This window comes from Phocoena phocoena, chromosome 5 (genome assembly GCF_963924675.1).
Source record: "Phocoena phocoena chromosome 5, mPhoPho1.1, whole genome shotgun sequence".
NCBI lineage: Eukaryota > Metazoa > Chordata > Mammalia > Artiodactyla > Phocoenidae > Phocoena > Phocoena phocoena.
In genome coordinates, this window is record NC_089223.1 from 103,612,263 (window position 1) to 103,627,571 (window position 15,309).

A 15,309-nucleotide genomic window follows, 5' to 3' on the forward strand; every position below is an offset into this window, starting at 1 on the left:
CGCCTTCCAGTGCAGGGGATGTGGGTTCAATCCCTGGTCTGGCAGCTAAGATCCCACATGCTTCGTGGCCAAAAAACATAAAACAGAGGCAATATTGTAACAAATTCAATAAAGACTTTAAAAAAAATGATCCACATCAAAAAAAGTCTTTAAAAAAAAAGAATCTAAGGTATTTTGATACTAAAAAAAGAGGCCCCCAAAGCCATTTTATATCTTGATTTAGTTGACTATTATGAGTAATAATAAAATTAAAATAAATAAAAATATTAAAATTAATATAAATAAAAAGACATATTGTATTATTTTAGAATTGATGTTATTTGTTTTACAGTAAAGTTTGAAGTATACAGAATATAAATTAGAGAAGAAAATTCCAGGACTGCATTAAAAATCTTATACATCCAGCCCTCTTCATAAATCTCATGGACAGCACTAATATTGCAATGAGCAGTTTTAAAATGGGGGGCCATTTTCTAAATCACATAATTCACATCAGCTTTCAGGGGAGTGTTCTAGAATGCTTCTCCAATGACATGTTAGAGCACGACTTACCCACAGATTATTTCGTTTACCTGGTCACTGCTTGGAAAATACTGAATAAAAAATCCAAGAAGCAATCCAGTTGCCATACCAACTACCACCTCCAAAACTCCTTTGAGGACATTAAAAACTGTGGAGCCTTAAAAAAAACATAAAAAGAAAAACTTGAGACAGAATTCTAAATCCATAAATGCACAGATGTTAATCATTAACATAAAGAGTCTAATTATATAGAAGGAAAATGTACAGATCTTTCCTGCTTTCTATATTCTTAAAATGTCTAATAAAATGGGCCTCCATTAAGAAAGGTATACATATTATTGGAGATAAATTTAAAAATAGGCATAAGCTATGATTTGTGTACTTTTTTCTATGTTTACTTCAGTATAAATTTACATAATTTATTATTTACTAAGAAAATATGAAAGATAAAATTCATAAATCAGGTCTAATTTGTTCTACTGTATTATATGCATAGGCTGGGTGAGCAGACAGATCTAGTATTCAAATTTCCATTTAAGAGCCTGATTTTTTAATAATAAATGCATATTGATTTTAGTAGCTCTAATATATACAGAATACAGTAACTTAAGAATTTGGCAATAAAAGTAAAATCTTTTCTTACTACAATGAACGTAGGGGACTTACTCCTTCTCGAATGTTATTTCTAAGATTAAATCTGAAAATAAATTATTTTTGAAATTGCTCTTGGAAGAGTCTTTATTCGTTGCTTAGTTTCTTTGAAATATCACAATATAGAGGTAAGTAAACTATATTTTCCCCCATAGCAAACAGGATTTAGGAAACTTTAATTAAAAAAAAATCTTTGCTAGCATATTGTGCAGAAAATTATATTAATATTGCTCAATATATAAAGCCATCCTCACAAACTGTTCTAAGAGAATATGTACTAACCAGTTATGTGGTTTCTTATTATTATAATTTCGGGTACAGCATATGCCACCCCTAAGGTATGCCACTTTGGCATAAGGATTATTTTGAGCTGAAGGCAATTGAGAAGAAACATATACAAAATAAGCTCTCTGCCATCTCCCTATTTGCTTTTAAAAGGACATAAACTTGTAAAGCTCTCCCTCTCCCCTCTCCATCAGGAATGACAGAAGTTAACCACTGAGGCCACGTGGAACCCTAATCAGCCCAGGGACAGCACCAGAGGAATCTACATAACAAAGTGCTGAAACCAGCCCTTATCTAACAATAGTTTGCTCGTATATTTGCCTTTCCCCAATAAGTCCTTTTCCTTTGTCTTGCACTTCTCTACAAAATCACTGTTCTCCACTAAGATGCTTTATAAGCCCCAATTCTAACCACCCCTTGAGTTACTCACCACTGCGTACTCCAGTGTGTAAGCAGGACGCACGCACATGCTAGTAAACATTTTCTCTTGTTAAGCTGTCTTTGGTCAGTCTGATTTACAGGGTCCCAGCCAATGAACCTAAGGTGGGTAGAGGTGAAATAGCTTTTCCTCCCCTATGGTTTCTATCATCTCTCTTATTTAAAAGAATAATTACCTCTGTAGTAATTTTACTTAGCTAGGATAGCTCTCTGCTAGGTAATGGTGGGACTGTCAAAAGCATCTAGCTGTGATAGTAGCCTATGTCTTGAGCTAATATGGTAAATAATTTACTATAAATGTGTAGAAAGGAGCCAATTAGTTTCAGTCTCTGCTATAGTAAGGTTGTTTTAAAAAACAATACTTCTTGGGCCCTACCTCTGAAAATTCTGATTCAGTAAATCTGGCAGGGCTTGGGATCCACATTTTAAAGAAGCTCCAGGGGCTTCCCTGGTGGTGCAGTGGTTGAGAGTCCGCCTGCCGATGCAGGGGATACCGGTTCGTGCCCCGGTCCGGGAAGATCGCACATGCCGCGGAGCGGCTGTGCCTGTGAGCCATGGCCGCTGAGCCTGCGCGTCCGGAGCCTGTGCTCCGCAATGGGAGAGGCCACAGCAGTGAGAGGCCCGCGTACCGCAAAAAAAAAAAAAAAAAAAAAAAAAAAAAAAAAAAAGAAGCTCCAGATGGTTCCAAGCAAAAGGCCTAAGGACCACATTTAGTCCACATTTAGTGGGGCAGGGCAGAGGGAATACAGCACTGCTGACTGGGAAGGTTCTGCAGGTAGTCCACAGCTGGCAGCCCTGCAGACCCTCCTCGTTGCCCTCCCTGCCCTGCTCTCCCCATCCCCTGTGATTCTAATGCAAACTGTTGCTCTAAAGCCATGGTTTCCATTCCCAGAAGTTCTAATTTAATTGGCCTAAGGCAGTGCCTACAAGAGTATTTTAAAAAACTCCCCACGTAATTCTAGTATGCAGCTGAGGCTGAGAGCTATTGTTTAAAAGGTGTATACCAGGAAAACAGTGCAAACATACTTCTGGATAGGTAGAGCAGAGTTTTTTTTGTTTTTGTTTTTTTTTATCTGCAAATAAGCACTTTATTATCAAACAGTTTAGCATCAGAACAAGGTTTCCAAAAGAGAAAAAAGTGAAGATTTGACTTAATAGATAAGAGGAAATCCTCACTGGTTCTTGAACAAGAAGGTAACCTTATGAAAGCCATGTTTTTGATAAGATTAATTTAACCAGTGACATATGGCAGGGACTGGATGTAAGGCAACTTTGGGGCAACAGGAAGAGGCGAAGTTCTAGGTACTCAGCAGAAATCATATATAACCCCCCAAAATGGGACAATAACTACAGCGGGGTGGAGAGGCTAAAAATACATGACCTTCTATGAAGGCGTGTTCCCACTAAGTAATCTGAAGCTAAATTTAAGCTACAATTACATTTTGTCAATAATATGAAATTGCAAATCTTATTTCCAACTCTTGGACGTGGATTAAAAAATGAACTTAAATTTATGCTGTGCCAAAGGAGAGTAAGGGTACTGAATAATAGTGGGAGAGAAAAAAATGCCTTAAGTTCTTTTTCATTACTACTTAAAACATAATGCATCCATTTCCAACACTTGGTAAGTATGGAAAAGATACCCATTAAAATCATTGCTGCTATTACCCACCAAATGTTAAAACTGTTCCTGTTTTAGAAGAGCGCTCTTCCTCCCACTTGGCCTGCTGTCATTGTGCTCATTGAAAATCTACTCATCCCTTGTGTGGTCTCCAAGATTAAACTTTCCCAGAGGCTCCATGTAGAAGCTGTTTTAGTCCTTCTCTAAATCTTCTTTAAGTCCTTTGACTCTCCCCTTACTGCACTTACCAAACTGCTTGAGCAGTCTATGTCTAGAGGGTGAAGCCACTGGTCCCTTCCTAGTATGGAACTAAATCTTGGGAGTTGACTTTTTCCATTTTAATTTGCCTTAATTAATTATCAAGCAACTATGCCATGCTTGTAACACCACAGTCTATGTTTCTAGAGTGCAAGAGAACAGCACGTTGTGAACGGATCCCTGTACCTGTGGAAAAGGCCATGCCCAGGCAGGTGTTGAAGCCAGTGATGGCCAGAATATCATCGAAGCTGCCAGCAGCCATGAGTAAGGTCGGAACGCCTTTTTCAACACCATAGCCTCCTTCCTGCAAAAGGAGCATTGAAGGCACCACGACAGCTGGAGATACAGCGCCTAAAACAAAACTAAGCAGACAGTACTTTAGGCATTTATGACAGTATCTTACTCATTATTATTGTTGTTGAAAGTATAATAATCTCTACTCTTTTAGAGGTTACACTTTGGACAGCTAAAGTCTTTCAGATGGGAGCAAAGCACCAACCCAGAAACACATACATATATGCAAGTTCTATAGAACACTTTTTTCAAAGTATGGCCATGGATAACCTGTGTTAGAACTACTTAGGCTGCCTAAAAAGTTCTATTTATGGGTGGTATAGAAGACCTAACGGGGTTAGGCCCCAGGAATCTGCCTTTTTTAAAAAACAAAACATTATGGTATGAGGTTTGAAAAACATGGCCATAGACTTTTTGGATTGGAACTCAGTGATGTTAGGCCTTTTACCAGGATAGAGTATGTAAAATAAGACAACAGATTAGAAGGAAAAGGCCATAACGACATTGACAGTGACACTCATAATGGCAGCAGTAGTAACACCAGAAAGCATTTTATAGTGCTTACTACATGCCAAACACCATTTTAAGCACTTTACATATATTAATTTAATCCTCACAATAACGCCATGAAAAAGCTACAATCATTATCTTTGTTTTGCAAATGAGTAAACTGAGGCACAGAGAGATTAAATAACCGGCCAAAGATTGCATAACACAAAGTCATAGAGCTGGGATTTGAATCCAAGCAGTATAGCTCCAGGGTCCTAACCCTGAGAAATAAGAACTTCTTACTTGTTGCATACTTACTAGTACTAAATTCTAAGTACTTTCATATTTATTTAATTCTCATGGCTTTTAACCATTAGAAATAAGAACTGACAGTGGAAGGAAGAGACAGCAGAACCATCTAATCAAACAGTCTGTTGACAAAAGAAGGAGGAAAACACTTCTGGGTGTTGATGACCATTGATACATTTATTATCCTTTATACCAGACTCTGAGGTGAGATCTGGCATCTCTCTCACCAGTCTGGAATCACGTATAGGTAAAAGATCATTACTTCTTCAACAGTTTAAATTATTATAATCACTGCAAAAGCGAGACATACTATACTATACTATCTACATATACTATCATTTGAAGTTATAATATTTAGATTATGCTGATATCGATGTTGTATTTTTTGATGTCCTTAAGAAAATGCTATTACGTGTTCACTTGTAAGGAATCGGTGAAAGCCCTAAATGTCTGTGCATATTTTCATACAATAAAGAAAAACCATTACCCCAGCATAAATCCCCATTGCCATGGTAAACCCATGAGGAAGTGGGCAAGAAGAGCAGATGCACACGCCTCCACAAGACAAGGACCCAAGGATAATCTTACACAAACACCCTTCAACTTCTTCAGGGCCTGCAATAGAAAACTAGACATACTAAAATAATTCTCTAAAGACATGCAGAGATTATGACATTAAACGCTCTTGCTTCAATATTCAGCCCACATCTGGATCATCACAAATCTTCCAGGAATGTTCCACTTAGAACATCTAGTGTTCTAAGTGTTTAGAGCTAGCTTATTTATTCCTCATAGCAGCCCTACGATATGGGTAATATTATGCCCATTTTGTAGATGTCCTCATCTAAAAAGGCTCAAGTTAAAGTGATTTGCCTATGATCATGACATTGGTGAGTTGTGGAGCTAGGTTTGCACCCAGGCAGGCTGCTTCCAGAGTCTTTCAGATGGGAGAATCCCCACGCTAGCTGATTTAACCCTCTCAGTGTTAGCTTTATTTATAATTCATGGTCCCAAAATGAGGCTTGGGTGAAAACCTCTGTCCCCCAAAACATGCATTTCTAAATCAAAACATTCCAAAAATTCATTCCTAATGTAAAAAAGCATTTAAAAACCTCATACTTGAGACTCATTCTATATAGGAGGCAGTTTCCTGAGCCAGTACAGTTAGCCCTAAACTCTTATATAGGGCTTCCCATGCCAAAAATATGATGTCTTCTCTCTCATGACCATAATTTATAACTATGGCCCACATCTCTGTCAGAGAAAAGGGGGGGGCCTTTATTCTTGGTGCTGTCCCCACATAGTAACTCCACCTTTTTCCAAGCAAGAGTATGGGAACATCATCTGGGGAGAGTTCTGCATGAAACAGATTCTCTTCTCTTCTTGAGAATGTCATGCACAATGCCCACTTCCCTTTCCCAAAGCTCAGTGATTCTCAACACTGGCAGTGGTGAAGGAACAAAATTCCTAGTCAATAATTAGAAATCTGTACTTCATACATTTGAATCAAGCCCAAGGCCAGCGCGAACCAATATGACAGCCAGGGCTATGCTTCTCAAAGCAGAAGACCACTTGTGCTGGATCTGTACGTTATCACTGATGACAGGGATATTTCTGATGAGAAACCCAGCAAGCAGCATGCCTAGAATGGAAAAGTCAAACAGCTCTTTAGTTAGTTTTTAAATACAGGCAATAGGTTTTGGCACTTTAGCTGTGAAAGAGACTACCCTATAATCCTAGGAAATACTTCCTTTTTTGCTTATCCATTAGGTGAAATTAGGTTAAGCTTTTAATTAAAATAATATAATAAATTAGAGGAGCTAAGACAAGGCTTTAATATGAAGATAAAAACAACAAATTAGAATAAATAATAATTCCTAAATAACTGAACCTGAAAGGGAGAAACAGGATGCAGTATTTGGATAGAAAGTGTGATCAAATTCTAAATGTAAAATGTTTTAATAGAATGTCCAGGGACTTCCCTGGTGGTGCAGTGGTTAAGAATCTGCCTTGCAATGCAGGGGACGTGGGTTCGATCCCTAGTAGGGGAACTAAGATCCCACATGCCGCGGGGCAACTAAGTCCATGTGCCGCAACTACTGAGCTCACATGCTCTGCAGCCCGCGCACCACAATGAAGATCCCGCGTGCCACAACTAAGACCCAACGCAGCCAAAAATAAATAAATATTAATAAAAATACAATGTCCAACTTAGTCATCCCTTTGTGTGCAACTAGCAAAGAGCTCCTGACAGTATTGCCTATGTCAGATTACCTGAAATGTCAATAAATACCTACATGGATTCCATTTTACCTTCAAACAGGATAATTTAAGGAAAAAACTCCCACACAACCTGCTCTGCAAAGGCTTAACGTGAGTTATGATGAAATGGACATTGCTCTGTCACGTCAGCTGGTGACTCTTTTTTCATTCAGCCATTCAACATTCACCAAATGCCTTCAGTATTTTAGATACTATAATAGGCACTAGAGATATAATAATGGACAAAAACTGGGTACTACACCTCAACAGGCTTTCAGCCTCTAGGGGAGCAAGACAAATTGACAATCTGAATTTTATGGAAGCATGAGGAGGTATTGTATGAGCTGAGACGGGAGGGGTGAGTCAGAGGGGTGCAAAGAAGGAGAAAATGGGTAAAGAGGCCGGGGAGTTGAAAAGTTTCTGAAAGAGAAAGCAGTTTCTTCCAAGGTATGAAAAAGAAGTGTGACATTCTAGGAACTGCAAGTAGCTGAGTGTGACTGAGGAAACTGAGTAGTTTGTGAGGGAATCCTGCCCTCAATGATAATACCTCATGCCCATGCAAAGGGAAAGACTTCTCCGGCAGATGCTGTGAGGCTTCTACCCTCCGTTCTCCAGCACTACCCTCTTCTCACCATGTCCTTATAAGCACCACCCGTTACATGACTGGACAAATTTACTAGTGTTGGGATGTTTTGAATGTAAGCTATGAGAATAGAAAAGAATCACCCGTGTGGCTTTTTGTGACTTGCTCCAGACACCGTTAGGTAAAGGAGCATCACTCCCAGGCATCTTTCATCACTGCCATTTAATCTGGAAGAAGGTCTCTAAGTTCTGAATTCTGCAGTCATGGTCTTTCTAGAATTTGTGAAAATATAAACTAGTCTACAATAACTATTTTTAAAAGAATAATGAGAATAATAATATATGCTTATGGTAAAATTAAAAATTACTGACAAGTGTAAAGTGACAAGTATATGCCCAACCCCAAGGGCAACTTATTTTTTCTTTTGCAGTACGCGGGCCTCTCACTGTTGTGGCCTCTCCCGTTGCGGAGCACAGGCTCCGGACACGCAGGCTCAGCGGCCATGGCTCACGGGCCCAGCCACTCCGCGGCATGTGGGATCTTCCCGGACCGGGGCACGAACCCGTGTCCCCTGCATCGGTAGGCGGACTCTCAACCACTGCGCCACCAGGGAAGCCCCCAAGGGCAACTTTTGATCTTCATTCCCCAAAGGTTTCCATTGTTAAGGATTACTTGTACCCTTCCAGAAAGTTTCTATACCTATTTAAGCATGCCTCTGTGTGTGTGTGTGTGTGTGTGTGTGCTTTCATGTTTGTGTGTGTGCGTGTGTGTGTGTGTGTGCTGGACACAAATGAAAGCATGTTTATATACCATTGTATAATATTTCCCTATTTAACAATATATCCTGGATATATTCCCATTGGTATATATATATCTGCCTTATTTTATAATAGTTGCAATAGTATCTCATTGTTTGGAAGTACCATCATTTTGGAACCAATTAATGGACTTTAAGATTTTTCATTACAAACAGTGCTGAAATGAGCACAGTTCATACATCAAGTATTTATTAAGTGCCTACTACATGCCAGACCCTTATGATACCCTGCTAATACAGATAGCAGCTAGACCAACATGGTCCTTGTCTATATGGAGCTTATATGTTTGTAGGTTTGTGTAAGTATATCCACAGGATAATCCCTAGCAGTGGAAATGTTAAGCCCTAGGGTACAGGCATATTTCATTTTCATAGATATTGATGAATTACCAAGCCCAAAATGCTGCACTAACCCTATATTTCATTAATATGTCAATAGTTCCTTACTGAAACTTAAAATGTGGATCTAAACCAGTCCTAAATTAATTATAGCATATAACTACCTGGAATCAAAAAGAATAATAATCTAACAAGAACTCAAAAATATGTTAAGAGGGCTTTTTTTTGGAGTTTTAGGGGGGAAGGGAGCATTTTTTTGTTCCCCAAATGAATGTGAAAATTTCCCTGGGAATCAGTTTCCTTTGCCAATGGTCTGGATTGCTCTGGCCACCTGATATGGACTTGGCAGGCATCTTCTTGCCTCTGAGCCCCCGTTGGCCTCTCCCTCTCATGTAGGTTGTGGAGGAAAGAATACCTCCTTTGATATAGGACTATTCTTCTTTTTTTCTTAATTTGTATTATGGAAATTTTTTTCAATTATAATGTGCTTCAGAAAAACTTGGGAGTAGATGAAATAAGATTGGTCATGTATTGATAACTTTTGCATATTTAAAAAGATTTCCATAACACAAATTAAGAGAAAAAAGAATAATACCCCTCTATTAGGAAAGGTGTTCTTCTCCCCACAATGAAAGGAGAGGCCCATGTGGGCTCAGAGGCAAGAAGAGAATATCCAAATCAAAATCAGGTGGCCACATCAGCCCAGACCATGGGCAAAGGAAAGTGTTCCAGGGCAACTGTTTTCACATTTATTTTGGGAATAAAAAAAATTCTCCTTCATCCTCTATCTCTAGCAATTATTTCAATGAGCTTATGAAAATATAGAACAGGCAATCATCACACACATTCTGTCTTAACAAGTCTTTATGGATTCAGATAATGTTTCGGTTTTAGTTACTGGCCCTACTACAATAAAAAGTGGTAGACTTTTTTCTATCACAAGTGCAACACTACAAAAAGGGATGCTAAGATATATAACGTATGTGATCTTTCAGAATAATTTCAGTCACCCCAGGAGATTTCATGAGATCTCAAAGCCCAAGTCTGTACCATTTGGCAATGTGGTATACTTAGTTTGTTGTAATAATAGGCATAGAATGGAAAAAAAAAAGGATGAGGTATAAAGTGTATTTTCACGGAGCCTAGAACAGCAGTCTCAACTTAGGTTGCATATTAGAATCACTTGGGGAACTTTTAAAAATTCTGATGCCCAGGGCATATGCCACATCAATTAATTCAGAATCTCTGGGCATCAGCTTTTAAAAGCCTTCATGAGGTGATTCCTATGCACAACCAAACACAATCATATGTTTGAAAACTTATGATTAGCTTATTAAAAATGCAGAATATCAGCCTCCACCCCCAGATCTGTTTAATTAGAATCTGCATTTTAACAAGGTCCCAAGGTCATTTTTCTGCATGATAAAGTTTGAGAAGCACTGATTTAGGTGCATGAGTCAGCGAACATTTTCTGTCAAGGGTCAGATAAGAGATATTTTAGGCTTTGTGGGCCACAGGGTCTCTTTCACAACTTCTCAACCCTGTCATTGTAGTGTGAAAGCAGCCACAGACAATATGTGAATGAATGAGCATGGGTGTGTTCCAATAGTATCTTATTTACAAAAGAGGTGGATTGCCAATCCTTTATCACAGCATACAGGCATATTTAGAAACAACTCATTTTAACAATAATTCAATTCATAACTTTAGAGAACAAAAAGCACTCATGATAAATAATATGAATTAAGCAAAATAACTTTATTTTTACCTAAAATTGAAAAGTATATTGAGAAATAGTGCATGGTCAAATGTAAATAACTCTACTTTTTATATTTAGCTTCAACTGCTGACCACAAATTCAAAAGCAAGTAATTTTGGTCTTTGTTAACCAATATTAATTGTCCTCACTAACATAAAATAACAGGAAAAATTTTTACTCAGGAATTGTGTGCAAATATATATGTGTGAAAGATATGTGATTTTTAAATAAAACTTAGTGATTTATAAATCTGTTAGAAAAGGACACAAAATGCCTTTTGTGGTATAATGAAAGTGGTAAATTAAAATTTTGTAATATGGAATTCTTTGAAGAAACATTAAAGATATAATGTCCAGTGTTAAGACTAATTTTCATGTGTTTCATGTTTGGACAGTTCTCACGGCCTCTGGAAGAATATTTTTGGCTAAATTATTTTAATAAGCATGATAATACAATACAGCCAATGGTGTGCTAGTAAATGCTTAATAAGTAGCTGTCCAAAAAAGTGTGTGTGTATTTATATATTTACATATTTATCATAAATTTTACTGATATAAGGGATGTGCAGAATACAGTTTATAAATATGCAACAATCATCGCTGTAAATTCTATAGAGCCAATCGATTCTCATAGAATGCTTTCATTGTTTTTCATTGTTGAACTCCATATCCATAACCAACTATGGTTGCAGTTCAACAATGAATTGACAAAATCAGATTACAAATAAATGCTTGACTACTATCTGGCTTAGCAAAGAAGTCATTCACATTATGACGAGCGAGTATAGTGTCACCATGAATATCGGTTGATAATTTTGTTTATGTTAATGAGTAAGATGAAAATGAACCAATGAAAATGCAGGTTGGAACTTCACTTGTTTGTCAGTGATGTGAATGACTAACAATATAGTAAGCCCTGATTTGTAGCACTTGCTGAGTTCTGTCTTAAAGATGCTTCCACCATGGCTCATGTTAAGCTACCAACATGGTGTCAAAGAATGTGGATTTAGGAAGAGGGCATGAGAGGCACACCATTATATATTATTTCCATAATATGACTTAAATATGACTTACTCTGAAGTAAACAGGATGTGTTTAGCACTTACCCAGAAGGGGAGGCAGTGGAGGTAATGTAGGTAACTTTATGAGCCCCAAAAGTTTACCTCCAATGATAGCACAATAGAACAGGATTATAATTCCAAACAGGTTTCCTCCAGGAAGACATTCAGGACCGGTAATTGACCAAACTACAGCCCACAGAAGAACCACCATGGTAACTGAAATAAACGAGGAAAACTAGTTTCTACCAAGGAGTGGTCATCTGCAGGTTTTAATATAATCTAAACATTAAAAAAAATGAAGACACATACAAATATTTATAATCATGTGTAAGTTTTAAAGAACATCAGTAATATAAAAAACTGGGTAATTTCCAAGCACCTTAAAAAGTAGGATATTACCACAGTGCCTTTGAATCCACCTGTGTGCCCTTTCTAATCCCATCGCCCATCTGCTTTCCCACTGCCAGAAGAAACTACTATCTTGGATTTTTTTCTTTAACTATTCCCTTATTTTTCCTTATAATTTTACCATAAATATTCATTAGTTAATAAAAAGAGAGTCACTATCTATATTGTCTTCACAGAAACATGAGAACACTTTAACAATCACACTCCAGTATTTTAGTTCTGCTTGAATTAAGCATTATTGTTTATTGTTTAACTATTGCTTCTTTTCTATTGTCAGTTTGCTTAGAATTACCTACATACTTACCTTTTTCTTTCATCATCATTCATTATGGCATCTCAAACCTTTCATCTCGACAATTATTTTGTTGCCTGAAGTATTTCCTTTAGGAGAGGCATGTCTGTTAGGATGTGAAATGTTTCCCTGTTTGAAAACCTTGTGTTCTACAAAATCGTACATTGACAATAGAAAGGCACATGGAAAACAGAGAGTTGGGCAGACTACTCACAACTCAAAACTTGTGACCAAAGCACTAACAGAAACAACAACGATCCTAATAAAAGTACCAGCACAGTTAAATCTCCACTAATATTTGTATCTCTCATAGTCAACCTCTTCTTTGCAGACTTCAACACTGGGACCACATTTACTATTTCAAGATGCAGAATCTTGAGAGCATTTGCTCTAAACAGAGAATAGTTCCATCAAATCCTATCCAGACTGTAGCCTTCTCCATCAATCAAATGGTTTGTTGTTGTTAATGTTTTGTTTTGTTTTTTAACTGAGGTAAGTGTTGGCAGCTTCTTCATCACATGTGGCTTCATGAGACAGCTTAATGTCGTGGAAAGTTTAAGTCTTTGACGTCCCTAAGAGAACAACTAACCGCCTCAAAAGAAGGTACTTACCCAGGGTGCTCAGCTTTTTAAAAGGCTTTATCTTTAAAGTTAGTAAGTCTTTATCTTTAGTTGTAATAAAGTATATACCTGATCTTTCTTGGGGGAAGGGTTCAATTCACTTTGTACTTATCTGCTATTGCTCGATGATGTTAAATATTAATATGCCAGGAAAAATTATGTACAAAAATGCAAACTCCATATTACACTGACACAGTTCCCTATTTACCATCGCATATAAACTAAATCATGGTACAGAAACACTCTGTAGCAGAGCATGCTATATTTCTCATGAAGATCTGCTGGGAGCAAATTTTTAGTTTTATTTATCTGGAATCATCTTTATTCTCATTCTTAAAAGATAGCTTATCTATGTATACAATTCTAAGTTGAGAGTTACTTTCCGTTCCTTGAAAATATTATTCCTTGGTTTTCTGTCTTTTGTGACTGTTTTGTAAGTCTAAATTCAGCTCTTTTAGGGAATTCTTTTTCTTTGGTTGGTTTTAAGATCTTTCTTTTCCTTTGGCTTTCTGCAAATTCAGTATATGTTTAGGAATGGCTTCCTTTTGGTTTGCTTAGGAGTTATGCTTTTTATAAATTCTGTATTTCTTCAAATATTTTATCTCCCCCATTTTTCCTATTCTTTTTTTTTCTGGAACTATGATTAAATAGTCACACTCTCCTCTCCGTGTTGCTAACCCTAGTTTCATATTTCCCATCTTTGTCTTTGTGTGTTGCATTGTACATAATCTCTTCAGATCTACTTGCTAGTTTACCAGCTTTCTTTCCACTTACTCTGTTGTCTATCCACTGTTTTAAATTTCAATTACTGTACTTCATTTTTCATCTCTAGAACTTCAGTTTGGTTCTTATTAAAATCTGTTCATTTTTATAAAGAGTTGTTTTGTACTCATACTTGCTATTTCCTCTTTAGGTTCTTTACAGATATCAAAAATATTTTATATTCTATTTTCTGATAATGAAAATGTTGAGATGTTTCCTTGTGCATTTATTTATGATTTTTTGTTTGTTTTCTTGCAACAGTGGGCTCTTCCTTGCAACTGTATCTCTGGGAATTGCTGGAGCCTTAGGTCGAGTCTGAGTTTTTCCAGATAGGATCTGAATTTGCTTCTACCATGTGTTTAGATGCTTACAAATTGGGACCACTTTTAGATATATTTTCAGTTTGAGTTATTTTTCTATGAATTTGGAGCACAAATCAGAATGAAGTTACCCATTTTTAGTGGAGACTCTCCCCTCCTCCAGCCAGCACCACAGTTTAGACAGACAGGTTTAGTTACTGGGCCCCTCTGCAGGGCAGGTTTACCTCAAATCCACCATCACATTGGGTTCCAACTTTGTGTGGGTGAGGGAGAATGACTTCTCCTATGATACTTCTCCCAACCTGGGCGGCTCTAGCAAAGCCTCCTATACTCTCACGGTTCTCAGAATAAATCTCAAGTTCACTGGTATTTTGCAGAAGCCTCTGGAGAGAAGGCCAGCTTGAGTGTTTATTTCTCTCTCCTACTTATACTTTGTTTTTGGTGTCCGATGACTTCCTGTTTTCTTGACAGATAAAAGGTATATTTAAAAAGCCTTAAACTATTTTCAGATGTTTTCACTGGCATAAGTGAAAGGATTATTCATTGAGTCTCCTCTACATATTGCTAGAGATCACGTCCAATGTCCCATTTTTTAAACCCTTACAGAATTGTTCCAGATTTTCTAGGCTTATGACGCTATTACAACAAAATAACAAAGGGGCCTTCAGTATTTCCCAATTGGCTATCGGGGCTGAAATTTGTAACAGGGGCTGAAATATAATGGGAAATCAGGAATTGCCAGCTACTAACTTGCATCTTATCACAGCATAAACCTAGTTTGATACTAATTCAGAAAGGTAGAATTAAGGCTTTTCCACTTCAACATTACTTTTTTTTAAAAATTGTACTTATTTTTTTTATACAGCAGGTATCTATTTTATACATTTTAGTGTATATGTGCCAATCCCAATCTCCCAGTTCATCCCACCACCACCCCACCCCTGCCACTTTCCCCCCTTGGTGCCCATACGTTTATACTACTTTTTTAAAAAAAAACCCTAACTTCGCTTTTCCCTCCTCATACTCAAAATGAAATTCTGAATACATAGTGAGTGTACATGTATAAGGTTTCTCTAAATCATGTTTAATTCAATTAATAATTTATTTCTTATCTACAATTTTGAAAAATAATATTTTCACATGTAAGATTTACTTCTTAAGAAGAATACTTTGCATGATGAAGGGTCACAGGAAGGAGTACAGGGAGAAAAAGCAGTCTT

At 37.2% G+C, this 15,309-nt stretch overlaps 1 protein-coding gene across 5 annotated transcripts in view; it reads right to left on the minus strand.

Moving 5' to 3' along the window:
• SLC9B2 (solute carrier family 9 member B2) overlaps positions 1 to 15,309 on the minus strand; it is a 29,584-nt gene that overhangs the window by 11,955 nt on the left and 2,320 nt on the right. For 2 of the 5 annotated variants that reach the window (XM_065877442.1, XM_065877445.1), the window contains exons 3-7: positions 11,733 to 11,903; positions 6,367 to 6,509; positions 5,355 to 5,482; positions 3,962 to 4,137; positions 573 to 679 (exon numbers count right to left, since the gene is read on the minus strand). In XM_065877442.1, coding sequence (XP_065733514.1) covers positions 573 to 679; positions 3,962 to 4,137; positions 5,355 to 5,482; positions 6,367 to 6,509; positions 11,733 to 11,903 — 725 coding nt within the window. The remainder of the gene's footprint in view (positions 1 to 572; positions 680 to 3,961; positions 4,138 to 5,354; positions 5,483 to 6,366; positions 6,510 to 11,732; positions 11,904 to 15,309) is intronic. The other 3 variants (XM_065877443.1, XM_065877446.1, XM_065877444.1) reach the window with 2 other exon arrangements.